This window comes from Vombatus ursinus, unplaced genomic scaffold, assembly GCF_900497805.2.
Source record: "Vombatus ursinus unplaced genomic scaffold, bare-nosed wombat genome assembly UNPS02015255.1, whole genome shotgun sequence".
NCBI lineage: Eukaryota > Metazoa > Chordata > Mammalia > Diprotodontia > Vombatidae > Vombatus > Vombatus ursinus.
In genome coordinates this window covers 33,191,266-33,206,519 of record NW_020955033.1, presented here as the reverse complement: position 1 = coordinate 33,206,519, position 15,254 = coordinate 33,191,266, and the positions used below count along the sequence as shown (strand labels likewise).

The 15,254-nt window shown below is 37.1% G+C and overlaps 1 protein-coding gene across 4 annotated transcripts in view; it reads left to right on the top strand.

Annotated features, from left to right (window-relative positions):
* LOC114031838 (lethal(3)malignant brain tumor-like protein 4) overlaps positions 1 to 15,254 on the top strand; it is a 504,773-nt gene that overhangs the window by 216,352 nt on the left and 273,167 nt on the right. For all 4 annotated transcript variants that reach the window (XM_027846992.1, XM_027846995.1, XM_027846994.1 and 1 more), the window contains one exon: positions 450 to 560. In XM_027846992.1, the coding sequence (XP_027702793.1) occupies positions 450 to 560 (111 nt within the window). The remainder of the gene's footprint in view (positions 1 to 449; positions 561 to 15,254) is intronic.

Genomic DNA, 15,254 nt, shown 5'->3' with positions numbered 1-15,254 from the left:
TTCATTTCTTTGACTCATTTGAGCAATTAGTTTAGGTTAGTTGTCTGACATAATGAAATGGGACACTGGAAGGAGTGCTAAATTTAAGTCAGGGAACCTGGATTCAAATCTAGACTCCCCAGATTATTAGTTATGTCACAACAAGTAAATCACTTAACTTTCCTAGGCCTTAATTTCCTCATCAATAAAATAAGTTAGACTAGATGGCCTTTTAAGTCCCTTCAAAGTCATTAACAATGTTAAACATGGCTCACACCTCCTCTTAGAATGCATTTCACAAAGAAATATATTTACTTTGCTAGGGTGGAGTGTCTGTGTCTCTAATTTCTTCCGTTTCTAAAACGATCCAAATATTAATTTAAAGAGCATATTGACTTCGTTTTTCTGCTACCTTTTTGACTTTGGATTGCCCTGTTGGTTATGACTCGTCTTTCTCATGTTCTTTGCAGCGAAAGCCTCATGGATTCCTGGTGAATATGAGACTTGAAGCAGTGGATAAACGTAATCCCAGTTTAATTCGTGTTGCCTCTGTTGTAGATGTAGAAGACCAAAGAATAAAGGTAATGTTTTCGCATTATTAATTCTCCGCTCTATCCTCCAACTGCTTCCATTTCCAGGATGTCATCGCATTTACCAGCAACCTGCTTCTGCAAATGTAACACCTAATATATAGAATGCAGCCTTGTCTATAGTGGAGATAGTAATAATAGATGCTGCACGCTTTTCCCTCTATAGAACACCAAGGATAAAATGTGCCTGATTTATTGAGAAATCAAGCGAAATGAGACTGACCTCATTTACCAACACAAGCTTTGCTGAATGTGATTAGTCCCTGCACTCTCATTTATTTAGGAGGGGGTAGGCTAGGCAGGCTAGAAGTGACTCACGAGCTCTAGAGAGATGCTAATACATTTTCCATTTAGGCCATCACCAGAGTTTCTCGCATGCTGATAGCATCATTGTTTTTTTTTTTTTTCTCCTCCAAAAGCAGCTGTACCATTGCAGTCCTTGACAACAGCAACACAATTTTTCCTTTTTCTCTTATCTCAATCACATTGTGCAGAATAGAAATGCAATCCCAGTGCTATAGCTGAAAGAAGAGATTAGGTTTTAAGGTAACATTTTGATTAATAATCACATCTCTGAACCTTCCTCAAGATGATATATATTTTAAAAATCAGTGAATCAAAAGCCCTTAATTTTTTTTTTATGCTCAGCATGTACAGCTTCTGTGTAAGTCATTAAATCATTGAAATCACATGACTTCAATTTAGAAATCATTTTTCACCCAGGCACAGTTCATTTTTATAATAATAAAGAAATGAAAGCAACATAATTTTAATAGATGCCATACTGAAAGAAGTTTTGATTTAGGCTTGATATACACATGGTCAGTCAAAAGAAATGACCTTTAGTTGTATTGTTTCATAAAAGTTGTTATATGCAAGTGACAACAGGCATTTCAGGTATGTCTTATAGAGAATAATTTAATAAGATACTATTAATAAATATATTCGACATACATCCTAGGAGCAGTGGAAACTTAAAGCTTGAAGTGTTCTTTTTAGGTCATCCAGTCCAGCCCTTTCATTTTGCAGATGAAGAAAATGAAGCCCCAATAAGTAGAGTTAGTTAAGTGGCATGACCAAGATTTAAACCCAGTTCTGTGATGTGATTTCCAACTAAGTTCTTCTGCTTCTTTGTCATGCTTTCAACTGGAGGTAGCAGTGTGTTGGGCTGTCAAGGTAGAAGGAATCTTAAAGATGCTTTAGTAAAAATTCCTTATTTTACAAATGGAGAAACTCTAGCCTAAGAACCTAGTTAATGTGAATTACTCCAGTCTGACAAAGTAGTAGGTAGTAGATGTTATACTAATGGTGTCTTATTTGGCTTTAGATTCTGGTGCTCAGGAAAATTCTAGGAAGAATCTTAAACTTATAGTCAAGGCGTGAAAGAGAGACTGATTCGTTTGGTACTTTGATTTTACTTAAAATTTTAACATTATTATGACTCCTTTGAACTTTTTGTTATTTCTTGTTTTGTGTTTTGCTCCTGCACCATTTATTTCACTCAATTTTGAATGGGATTTTCTTGAACATTTTTTTAAGCTATTAGAATTTTTTTTTTGTTTAACATACAGGTAAGTAACATTTTACATATTCAACCTGTTCCTCAAAGTTGGTTATAAATGATTTTCTATAAATTGACTTAAACTTTTGTGTTGAATTCAATTGTTGTATTCTTATCGAAAAATTACTTTCCTGCCTAAATGTATGTCAGATTGTTTTAGGATGACAGTAAAAGAATGTTTAAAAAATTTTCCAGTCAAGTCGTGAAATATACATTTTGAACTCTAATTAAAATACCATCCTAAATGCATGAGACAAAGATATGAAAGTCATGGTAGATTGCAAACTCACTACACATTAACAAGGTGATGTGTCAGCCAAGAAAAGCTAATTCTGTCCTTGTTCACATTCAAATTGATAGTGTCCCAGGGAGGTCAGTGAGACGTATTCTATATTCTTTCTGTGACCTTTTGGCAGAAGAGAGGACCTTCAGATAAGGCTGAAACCTAGTGGGAGAACAGGAGACCATTACATAGGGGGAGGACTCTGAAAGAACTGTGGATATTTAGATGTCATATATTTAAGGGATTAGGCTTGTTCTGCTCATCTTCAGGGGTTGGAACTAAGGTCAATGGGTGGAAGTTGGAAAAAATCAGATTTATAACTCTTTATCTACCAGGCATGGAATATCAGTCTTTGAAGAATCAAAGCTGAGAATCATTCAAAGGGCAAAGAAGCATGGTAGGCCTAAGTACCCTACAACACCTTATTAATGAACAAAATTACAGGAGAGAAACAGTGTAAAAGTTGTCAATAGAGAGGATTTTTGACCAGGAAAAAACATAGGCTGGTCGTGAAGGAAGAGGGAGGGATAACTGATGGAGAGTCTATGAAACTTATTTACAGCGTATTTATAAGAGACCAGAAATAATCAATAAACATAATAGGAGATCATAAATTGTTTGTAATGTGTATCACTAGCAGGAGTAGACTCATTAATAAGATCACATAGTGTTATGAAAAACTTCCTAAAACTTACTCCTTTCCAAAATTTGAACATACTTTCTTCGCGGAAAAGGAAAAGGTCCTTCTCACTAGAAATCTTCAAGCAAAAGCCAGTTATTGGTGACCATTTTGTTACCATTGTCATAGTGATTCTTGTTCAAGTATAGGTTTACTTAGGTGGCCTTCACTTCTGTTAGTCTGTGAACTCTGAGTCGAAAGGAGATGGATCTTGTTTCTTCCATGCTGCCTAGACTTGTAACCTCATTAATCTCCTTTCCAAAGTTATTTAAACACATACACACAGACACACAAACAGACACACACACACATACACACACACACGTGCATACACACCTCCTCAGGTATTTAGTTGGTTCTTCTAAAACGGTAATTTTACTCATTAAAGTAATTCACCATTTCATAGCTATGGCTATTAACAGCTGTTTATGTATTTGTTTATGAGAGATATCCATGTGAAGACAAGAGTGGTCTTTTTGAGGATTCTTTTTTTTCCGTCTTCATAGGTGTGTAATTGTCTCTGTGCACATTTTTAAGCACCCAGATAATCAGAAATATTGTTATTACCATTGATAACGTTCCCACAGAGGAATGGGGAAAGTAGCTATTGCTACATAATGTATCTATAAATCATGCTCAATGTGACCTACCTCTTACATTACCCAGTGGTGAGTGAATTATTACTTTTTTTAGACTGGATAGTATCTCCAAAGTGCTGGCTTCCTTCTGTCGTTCCTTGTTTTGTTTATTAATTACCACACTTATAAATATTTACGATGTCCTTCCATCAGTGTGTCTTGTTCAATTTATAGTCAGTTATTCTGTTTAATAATCATTCTTTTGTTTGGTTGCACAATGGATCCTTTGTGTCTGAAAGCCCCTTCCTGCCACCATCTCAGAAAATACATGTTAAATTAATGTTGACTGATGGATATTCTTAGGAAATTTAGCCTTTATTTGGGAAAATATGTACTTCTACAAGTAAACGTATGGCGATGACTTAAAACACAGTAATATTTGATAAATATTTGCTGTGGGAATGGCAGCTAAGCTGTGAAATAAATAATAGATGAATCCCAAATAGATGCTTTTCAGCATAAGGTCTATTGAATCATTAATAAATTGAGTTCCTTCAGTTAGTCTTTTCATATTTAATGCATTAACAGGCTGTATTTATGGCATTTCTAAAAAGAAATAACATTATGGCCAGAAGACATTAGCATGGCATATTGGCAACTTAGACTAAAGATAGTTCTGAATTTTAGGTTGGGTTAATAACTTTAGAAGTTTCTGTTTTTTGGGGCAGCTGGGTGGCGCAGTGGGTAGAGCACCGGCCCTGGAGTCAGGAGGACCTGAGTTCAAATCTGGCCTCAGACCAAACACTTGACACACTTACTAGCTGTGTGACCCTGGGCAAGTCACTTAACCCCAACTGCCTAAAAAAATATATATATATCTATATCTATCTATCTATCTATCTATATAGATATATATATATAGATATATATATGAAAGTTTCTGTTTTTTAAAACCTACAGGAAAATTGCTTGGAGGTGTTAGTCCCAATGCAAAACAGCTAATACCCACAGAAATTAGGGGTTATGCTGTGCCTTGAAGAGGTCACAGACCTTGGTGAGTCTTAGTTTAATTGGCTGTCAAAAAAAGGAGACAAATTCATGTGTCTTTGAACTTGTCAAAATTTCTCATTGGAAAAAATCAAGAACGTCTTTTGAAAATTGAGGACATAGTGAAATAGTGTTAACTAGTTGCTCCGTTCGCTAAGACTTGACCTTCCAATTACTGGTTATAATGGTGCCAAACAATTATGGCTGATTTCTTTTCAGTTTAGATGAAGATTTTTAAAATGGTGTTTTAAAAAGTTTTAATAGGGATCACAGTACAAAAATTTAAAAATAGGAAAAAGACCAAAGTGGAAACAGGTATTATTTCAACTAAGTTTGAGCCAGGTAGGATTATTTAGAGGAGTACTACTCATGTCTTTTAATGATTATGTACAAATAATATTCACACTGAGTGAAATTATTGTTAAAATACCTGTTTTTTATTATACCTTGTAATTTGTATGCACTCATATATATACACACATTTTTTTTATTTGTAACATAGCTGCTAAACTAAAATTTGTTTTATATCGATGAAACGATTTTTTCAAAGTCTATATATATCCTATAAATCTAGATAATTAACTGTTTTTTAATAAACATTTTCCTAAAACTTTCTAAACTATTTCAGAGTAGTTTAGAATTTCATTTTTTGTTTATACTTTTTTCTTTCAGAATTTTAGCAGAACATAGATCACACAGAAAAAAAAAAGTGTGTTCTTTCCCAAATATACCTGCTTTTGTAGTTAGGAGAACTGGCATCTTTAAATATCTACAAATGGACAGATAATACTTCACTCTCATATTTTATATTAAAGTTGGTGCCTCCTCCAATAAATACTTTTTGCCCTCTAATATTTTATTGTGGTGATATATTGGTTTTGTAATTAGATTGCCACCCACGGAGCCATTGTTGGCACTTCTTGTAATGTATTAGCTAACTCCAGACTCCCAATGGCCAGCGATTTAGCATAGATGAAAGGATACAAGATTAGGAGACAAAGAATTTGAGTTCTTCAGGACCTTGGACAAATCAATTAACCTCTCTGAACCTTAATTTTTTTTAATCTGGCAAAGGGGGATAGTAATACATTTTTTACCTCACTGGGTAGTTATACACATCAAACAGTAAGCTATAGATAAAGAATTTTGTGGATTGTAAAGTACCTCAGTAGACACAGGGAAATCATGATTATTATTATCAAGCCAAGAAGCCTCCTGTTTATCCCTCGTTCTTCCCTCACTTCCTGCAATCAGCCATTCACCATTCCCTGGGTGGTTCTACTTCCATAACTTCCATTGAGTACAGTAAGCATTAATTTTGTATCTATCTTGGGCAAGAAAATATGTTAGAGAAGCAAAGACAAAAATCTCTCTAATTTATTGCTTTTTATCCTTTCATAGCTACCATTCTGGTTTAGGACTTTATGACCTCAGTCCAACATATTTATTAAGCACCTGCCATAATCTACCATATGCACAACACTATGCTTGATTCGGGACATATACAGTGACAAAGGAAACATTCTTGTCTTAGGGCAAGGGTTCTTATCCTGGAGTTAAATAACTTGTATGTGTATTTTAATGATGATATAATTGATTTCACTTCTAATCTTACGTATTTAATTTTATGCATATAAAACATTATTCTGGGAAGGGGACCCATAGGCTTCACCAGATTATCAGAGGGTTCCATTATGCAACAAAAGGTTATGAAGTCCCTAGACTGGGGGCTATATGTTGAGGAGATAAAGGTATACTAAGAGGTAATTTGAGATAGAAGATAATGCACCAACCACAGGGGGTAGGGGTGGAGGGAGAGGAGAAAAATTGAAAAGACTAGATGAATGAGGAAGAGTTTGGCCTGAACATGGAAGGAAAATAAATACAGTATGAGGATAGTACAGATGCAGCGTGCAAAAGAGAGATGGTCTTTTCAAAAAGTGTTCCAGGAAAATTTGAGGAAGGAGGGTGCATTTTCAGCAGAATGACAGTCAAGCAAACTTTGGAAATATGGTTTAAAAAATCCAACTCAATTTTGATAGCAGCTATTGGACTCATGTGCAGTCCCTCTGTTCTTATCTGCATTAAGGTTGTGGGTGGCAATATTGGATATCTGTGGTCACCAGAGGCCAGAATGGTAGTAAACAGTAGCTACTGTGGTATATGGGCAAGATGTCACAATTTGGGGGACATTGAGCACGTGTGAATCCAGAGAGCAAAGCTGTGGTCTTTGTACAAATGGGGCAGAAACCAGTCAGGCAAGCCAGGATCAGTGTCTATGAGGTTATGCTGTTTTAGCCCGTGGTTTCATCTGCAAGGCTCAGAGGAGGAGAATGATGGATCTGGTCTCTGACCTCACTTGACACATCAGAGTTGGCCTCTGAAAAGACTATATGTCGATGGTTTTTGTAAAAGTCTGAACCTTTGGGGAGGTGCTGAGTCTATCTGGGTAGTTCTAATTCCCTTCTTTATCCTTAAATGTCTTCATCCTGAAAGATCCTATCAGCCCTGGAACTCAACATCTCTTCAGTTCCTTTTGTCCTTGGGGCCTCCCTCCCTCTGATTGGAGGATGGAGACCTCTCCTCCCATAAATTCCTTTTAAGGAGGAGCCCAGATCAGACAGGGCTTCATTTCCCTTCAGGGTGTACACCCTTAGGGTTCTCTATCCTGGCCCCATTTCGAACCCTCCCTTCCCCAGCCCCCAACCAATTTCTGCTTCTTTTGTATTTGTTCTCCCCCAGTAGATTGTAAACTCCCTCAGGACAGGGCCTGTCTTTTCACTTTCTTTTAATCCTCAGCAATTTAGAATAGTGCTTGGCACCTTGTAGGCACCTAATAAATCAACAGTCACTGACTGATGGTCAGTCCCAACTTTCCCAGTTCTGTTTCAACCCTTTCACTTTTTGGCATTTCTGAGAAACCCTGGTTCCCAACTCAGGCTGGCCTTTGGTTTGCACTCACTTGGATTTTATTTTGGATCTCATCTCTCGTTCCCCTGGAGGAGATAACTTAATAAAAATAAGCTTGTTCATGTGGAGGATAGGATAGGGACTGAGTAGGAGACAGAAACCAAAAATATGTAGATAGACAGGAGAATAAAGGCAGAATTAATGTTCAAATTCAACGAGTAGTTGACTGAGTTCTAGATATAGAGTTACTACTAAGGTAGAGTCAGGGGAAGGATGATTATTTTCAGGCATGGAAGCCTTGAGCTCATGTCTGACTCTTCGCTGTCCTTCACTCCCTATATGCAGTCTCTTGTCATGTCCGATTGGTTCTTCTTCCATCACTCAGGATCCATTAAGGATAGATGTGTCCATAGACGGTACACATGACAGGACGGCTGAAGATGTGAACATTAATAGTAGAAAAAAGACTGATGCATGCCCTCATTTTAAGTATCTTCCTAGGTATAAACAAATAAGGACAGTCAGGATATGTGCCCATGGTGAGGTAGAGCCTTATTTCGAGCACCTCAGGTACTCAGGTTTGCTCAGTGTAGCCTAGAGAGAGGTCTAAATACTGTAAGACAGGGGTTCTTAACTTTTTTGGTGTTATGGACCCCTTTGGCAGTATGGTGACAGCTATGGACCCTTTCTCAGAGTTTTTTTTAAAATACATAAAATAAAATATATGGTTTTTCAAAGGAAACTAATTATGTTGAAATACAATTACCAAAAAGATTTTTTTTTTTGAAAGTTCATTAATCCCAGATTAGAACCTCTGCTCTAAAGGGATGTTACTCATGCTTCTAGCAACCTGTAGAAGAGCTGTATGAAGATGCCCTCACATTCAGAGCTCCATGATGCCTGAATGGCCGTTTATTTAAGAAAATATGAGGTGGGCATGTGAGTAGTTAGCATTTTGTCCTGTTTTCCATAACTGATCTGAGAAAAATCACTTGCCCTATGTATACCGCTGTTTCCCCTTCTACTCATTTCATATGTTGCTAGGAAGACCTGTGTTCAAGTCCTCCTTATATACACACTAGCTATGTGGTTATGGCCAAGTAACAGGTTCATAGGATCATAAATCATATTCATTTAATCTCTCAGTTCCACAGGCAGTTCTCTAAGGCTATAAATTATAAGGATGACCAAGCTACATTAATGGAAGCGGGGGAAAGAGTTCCCTATGGGGATAAAATTACGTTCTTGGGTCTCATCTGTAACCACCTGCCCCCAAATAAGTTTCAGCCACAATTCAGAAGCTGCCCTGTTTCCAAATAGACATGCCTTTTCTGTAAATGGTCAATAAATCTGGTCCAAATATAAAGGGATATTTTGGAATATTCATAACCATAGGGATTCAGGGTCCTGACAGGCAAAATTCAAAATTATTAGAATTCTAGAGAGGCTGGAGTTCTAACTAATATTAAAGTTTTTCTCTTTTTTAATTTATCAAAGTCTGAGTATCTTAAACCTAACAGATGTCATTTTTTTACATCTCATATTTTCCCCAAGTGTAGGCAACATGCTCTTTTCATTGCAGATGGACTTCTTTCAGATTATGTTGATTTTTCAGTTGGTTTTGAGTGGTTCATTATATTTTCCCCCATTTGTTGTGCAGTGATTGGCCTATTCTCAGATAGGTGGCTTCTCCAAAAGCTTCTGCCTGTGGGCTGTAACATAAATATGTAATGATGGTAATGAGCTCTAGTATGTGGGTTTTACTGACACAGGTTATTTGCAAGTGGTGACTTATTCCTTAGGCATAACAACCATGGAATGGCTTCTGGCACTTATTAATAAATGGGTGCTCTTCGTTGTCTCATAAAGAAGAGGCCATTAGTAATGGTGTATGGGAACTTGGATTAATCAATGCTTTTGTATTACTAATGTTCCTTGATGAACCAAAGTGCTTCCTGTAAGCAGGGCTCAAAGAGGTTTATGTTGTGTTTGGATAATTGAAGTGATGCATCATTTCATTGCATTTGGTTCTATTTCTTCTTGGAACCTTGTCACAGTGAATCATAGTCAAGTTACAACAGTGTCATTGAATAGCATATCATAGGGCCATCATACTAATATTATATGAAAAAGAGTGGAAATGTAGGGGAGCAGTGGAAACATAATGAATAGTCAATGGTAAAAAGTCATTTAGAATGGTAATGGTTGCTAGTGGTTTTCTATCATTATTGACAGCCTTCTTTTAAAACTAACTGAAAATGCCATATACTTTAGCTTCAGTTGTTTATTGAACATTTGTTTTTATGTTGCTTTTTACCAAACACAGTGCTCAGGGAGGATGAGTGATCTATTCAAGAGGACCTGATATTTCAATGGTGATAAGCACTGTGCATGTACTGTTCTGTGCTTTGGAGTTGGGGTATTAGTCCTATATTTCTGTGATCATTCTACCTGTATCACATCTATCAGGAAATATACATTGGTTGAACAGATTGTATCCTTGATAACAATTAGAAATATGAAATACTTCTACCCTTTTGTTTAGTCATTTTTCAGTCGTGTCCAACTCTCTGTGACCCCCTTTGGGGTTTTCTTGGCAAAGTTATTGAAGTGATTTGCCATTTCTTTCTCCAGCTCATTTTACAGATGAGAAAACTGAGGCAAACAGGATTGACTTGCCCAGGGTCACAGAGCTAGTAAGTGTCTGAGGCCAGATTTGAACTCAAGCAGATGAGTTTTCCTGACTCCAGACCGGGTTCTCTATCCGCTGTGCCACCTAACTGCCCTCTTACCACTATGCCATATATTAAAACAAGCAAATAAATAATTTTTTTAAACCTAAAAACACAAACGCAGAGTCAGCAATGGCTTAGTGAATAAAGAGCCTGCCTCAGAGTCAGAAAGGCCTGGGTTCAAGTGCTTCTACTGCCACAAACTGTCTGTATGATCCTTGGAAAGTCCCTTAACCTCTTGATCTCTCTATGTCCCTAGGTAATTCTCTAAGACTGAGGTGCAGAGAAGGGATTGACCTACATTAGTGGTGGTTGTTTTTCTCAAGGGGAATTCTCTCTACTAATGAAATCCCGTGTCTGATTCAAACAGATCAAACATCATGGACTCAGAACGTAGGACACACTGACCCCTTTTCTGGTCACCCCTTCCTCTTAGTAACTTCTGCTTGCTCAAGGCATGTTCTCCTGAGGAAGCTTTTCCCTGATCTCTCTATATGTTAATATTCTCTCCTTCCTCAAATTAAATTTGTTCTTTGTTTGTTTAGGACAATGATTTCGTTGGTGTAGGAAGTTCCTGTGAGAGGAATCTACCTTCACCAATAGAGTCTTGAAAAGGTGCCAGGGGTGCTGAAAAACGAAGTCACTTGTCCAAGGTCACATCACAAGTCTGTGTCAGAGGCAGTATCTGAAGCAGCAGAATCCTGATTCTGTGATGAGTGTCTAGGAAGAAAAGCTGCCTCTCTTTATATTTATTTATTTGTGTAAATACTGTATCTTTATATTAGAGACTACTAGGTGGGTTAGAGGATGTAGTTTTAGGTGTGGACTCGGGAAGGCCTGAGTTCAAATCCTCATTCAGATACTCCCTGGCTGTGTGATCACTTAAGTTCTCTCAGTGTGTTTCCGCATCTAGATGAGATTGGGCTCAGTGGCCTCCAGCTTTGTTGTTGTTGTTTGGTTGTTTCAGTTGTGTCCAACTGTTTGTGACTCCATTTGGAATTTTCTTGGCAAAGACAGTGGATTGGTTTGCTCTTTCCTTCTCCAGCTCATTTTATAGGTGAGGAAGCTGAGGCAAAGAGGGCGAAGTGACTTGCCCAGGATTCCACAACTAGTAAGGGTCTGAGGCCGGATTTGAACTCAGGGAGATGAGTCTTCCTGACTGCAGGCCTGGCACTCTGTGCACTTTGGCGCCACCTAGCTGCCCCATTTAGCTCTAAATGTTTGGACCATGGTCTGTGAATAGAAGTTCCTTGAGCTTAGAGACTATGTACACCTTTTTTTTTTTTTTGACACTTAATAGATAATCGTTGAAATTCAGTTGATTGCTGAGACTCTTCTGTTTTTTTAATTAAAGAACACTGCTTTTCAGTAATTTCTGAGTTTAATGTGACCACCCAGCCTAATAGCCATTTTAATCATCATTAAAATCCCTTGTCAGTCCATACTGCATAACAATTCATTATGTAAAAGCCAAGAAAAGTTGTTTGTTCTCATGTCTTAAATAAATTGCTTATTACAAAGCATGGTACCTACTTTTGAGAGAGAACCCAAATTGAAGGCAGAGGACTTAAATTTAAATTGATATGGGAGTTTCTTGGCTTGGGTTCTTTGAGAGAAGAGGGAAAATCTTGCTTACCATTAGGTCTGTAAGTAGCCAGACAGAAAAGGAAACTTACTAGTACACTAATACTGACTGCTTCCTGATAGCATCTTCACATTCTTATGGTGCACATTGTATTTTTGTAGCTATTTAGGCTCAATTAGAATACATAGCTTCAATCAGCGGCATTCTGTGGCAGCATGGATGTGGGGGAAGTCTGCAAAGTCTGAGGTCATGCAAGTTGCTAAAAGTTAAGTTTATTCTTTTGGGAAATGCTCTTCCCTGTGATTAGTCTTTAGCAGAATTCCCTGTGTTGTCATAGAATTCTCAAAGATGGTGGAGGTCTTCTTCAAAGTAAAATCATTCTTTCCCATCTTCTTGTCACAATTAAGGTGAGAAGTACAAACTCCCTATTTCTCTTTCCTTGGCCTTAGAGGTAACTCTATCTGGGGAAAAGATTCCCCCAAACTTGTAGTATTCATGCTCATCTATCTTCTTCACAAAATCCATTCTCATATCTTATTGCCTGTGTGTTCTTGGGCAAGTCATTTTTATCTCTCTGAGACTGAGTCTTCTGATCCATAAAATGGTGATAATGCTCTTTGTATTGCCTGCCTCACAGATGCTCTAATGGCTCTATAGAAATATGAGCACTTATTACTATTTCATCTTTGGTTGATGGCATACTTGTATTAAAATTCTTTTAGAATATAATTTTCATTTGAATGCAGTTTTACAGAAATTTAGAACAGTCAGGCTAGAAAGAGGAAGAAAGGGGACACAGGGAACTGTGAGAAAAAGACAATAGGGAAACAGATGTTTTTAGGCAAAAGATTATTCATTTTATTTGAATTATTTATTATGATCCCAGAGCATTGTGGGTGTTTCACAAGGTACAGAATTAGGGCAAAAAATGTACTTAGAGAAATAGAGCTTAATATACTGGGAAAGATTAAAATATTCAGAACAATATAAACTAGCTAGTCCAAGGTATAATTGATCTTTCCATTAATATGAATCATATTAAGGATGGAGTATAAATTAGGTCAGTATGAGGGAAACTGAAACAAATGTAAATATGTGAATAGGGATGTGAAGAGAGATCATGAGTGGCTTACAACCCTCAGATACACTCTCTTGCCTGGTTTATGTTGTTTTTGATGTGCAATTCCTTATGGCTTCTGTGAAAACATGTCTCCTAAGAATGATGTAATTTTACAACAGCCACATTATTGGAGCTGCAAAGAAGACAGAAGAGAAGATGAAAGCAGCATTTAGAATGACTTGAAAGATCACAGTGACATGAGAGACAGAGTGAGGATCAAAGACACATGCAGATTTAAGAGAGGGTGAAAGTGGGTTAGGCAACAGGATCAGAGATGAAGTGAAAAACACCTAAGAACTGAGCTAGACCAAAGTCAACCATGTGAAATTAAAGAAATGGGTTTTGAGTTGCTTGCTCACACTTGGTAGTCAAAGTATTGGGGTTGAAAATCAGATGCTGCTGACTGTATGACCCTAGATTAGGTACCTCCCCTCCATCCCTCCCTTGAGACCTTAGTTTCCTATTCTGTAAAATGAGGAGATTGAATTAGAATCATCTCCTACTCTTTCCCTCTGCTTCTACATATGTCATGCAGTGAGTATCAGAGAAAAAAACCCCACAACAAATCTTCAGAGATCTTAAGTAATACTTCATAAATGAGTACCATTCAGTTTGAAGCTAGTAAGAGGTTTATTCGTCCTAAAGAAGTATGTCCATTTTGTATACATGTGTGTGTGTATATATATATATATATATAAATATATATATGTATGTGTATATGTGTGTGTATGTGTATGTATACACACTATGCTCTTGTTCACCTCCCCCTCCCATAGAAAAAGGCTTCTTGAGAGCTGAAACTGTTTCTTCTTTGTCTTTTATTCCTATTACTCAATCCAGTGCCACATAGCTAATGGGTACTTAAATGCTGGTTGATTGATTGGTTGATTGATCTAGTGAGGGTGGACCTACCACCTCCTCAGCGCATTTAATTTTTGAATAATTCTAATTTTCTTTCATTAAGCCAAAATCATCTTCTCCGCAATTTCCACCCATTAAAGTTTTTCACTTGTGTACAAATATCAGATTCACAAGTAAATTCCCAGGATGAGGGAGGCATGTTTAGACAACACCTGTTCAGAAAGAGATTTCGGGGTTCTTTAAGTGAGTAGTTTGATGTTTTAGCCAAAAAAGCTAACACAATCTTGGGCTGCATTGAGGGTTATAGCTACAAGGATTAGAGAATTGATAGTCCCACTGTACTGTTTCGGGACCACTTTTTGAGTATGTTATAAAGTAGGTTCTTTTCATGTATTGTTTGGACTAGACTTTTCCTAAGGGCTCAGCTAATTCAAATTCTGTGATTACTCCTATTTTTGCGTTCTGGAGTCAAGCAGAAGAGATCTATACCCATTTTACATGATATCCCTTAAAATACATGGAATTATAGAATTACAGATTTAAAGGGACCTTAGTGATCACTTAATCAATCTCCCCTCCCCCTTATTTTATAAATGTGGAATCTGAGGCTTAGAATGTGGGACTTGTCCAAGTTCAAAAGCACGTAGCAAAAAGGTGATTCAAAACTAAGCCACCTAATTCTAAATTCTTTGCTCTTACCATAATGCCACACTGTCTTCCTTAGATTTCTGGTTAGATGAAGAAGTGACCCCACCATCCCCCATTATAACCAAGTTTCACTGTTCCATAACATAACATTGTGAAATCCCACTGCAATTTTTCTCTTTTTTTTTTAAAGCAGATTTCCTCAACCACAAATCATAACATTGTTCCTATAGAAATAACTGTCTCCTACTCTATCCAGTGCATTCTCTTGCCTCTGACAGCAATACCGAGACATATTATGGAAGGATGTAATGAAGTCAACCCTCCAAAGTTATACTCCAGAGAATTCTGATTTTTCTGTTAATGTAATTTGTAGAACAATAATCCAATAAGTCATCTTTTTAAGAAAGATTAAGCCAACCATTCGTCATTTTGTAGATTTTCATTCATTTCATTCATTTTCATTCTTTTAGATTTCTTCTCAGATTGAGAGTTCCTAATTTTTTTAACCTTATCCCACTGTGGGTTCCCTGTTCCTTTTACAGTTTAATTTCTCTTCTCTAGTAGCTTGGTGAGGCCATAAGAAGTACACACTCTTCTAGGCATGGATCACCATGGTTTTATACCAGAACAGGATGGTGGTTTCTATTTTGTTTCTAATACTTCCCTTCATAGTGATGTCTT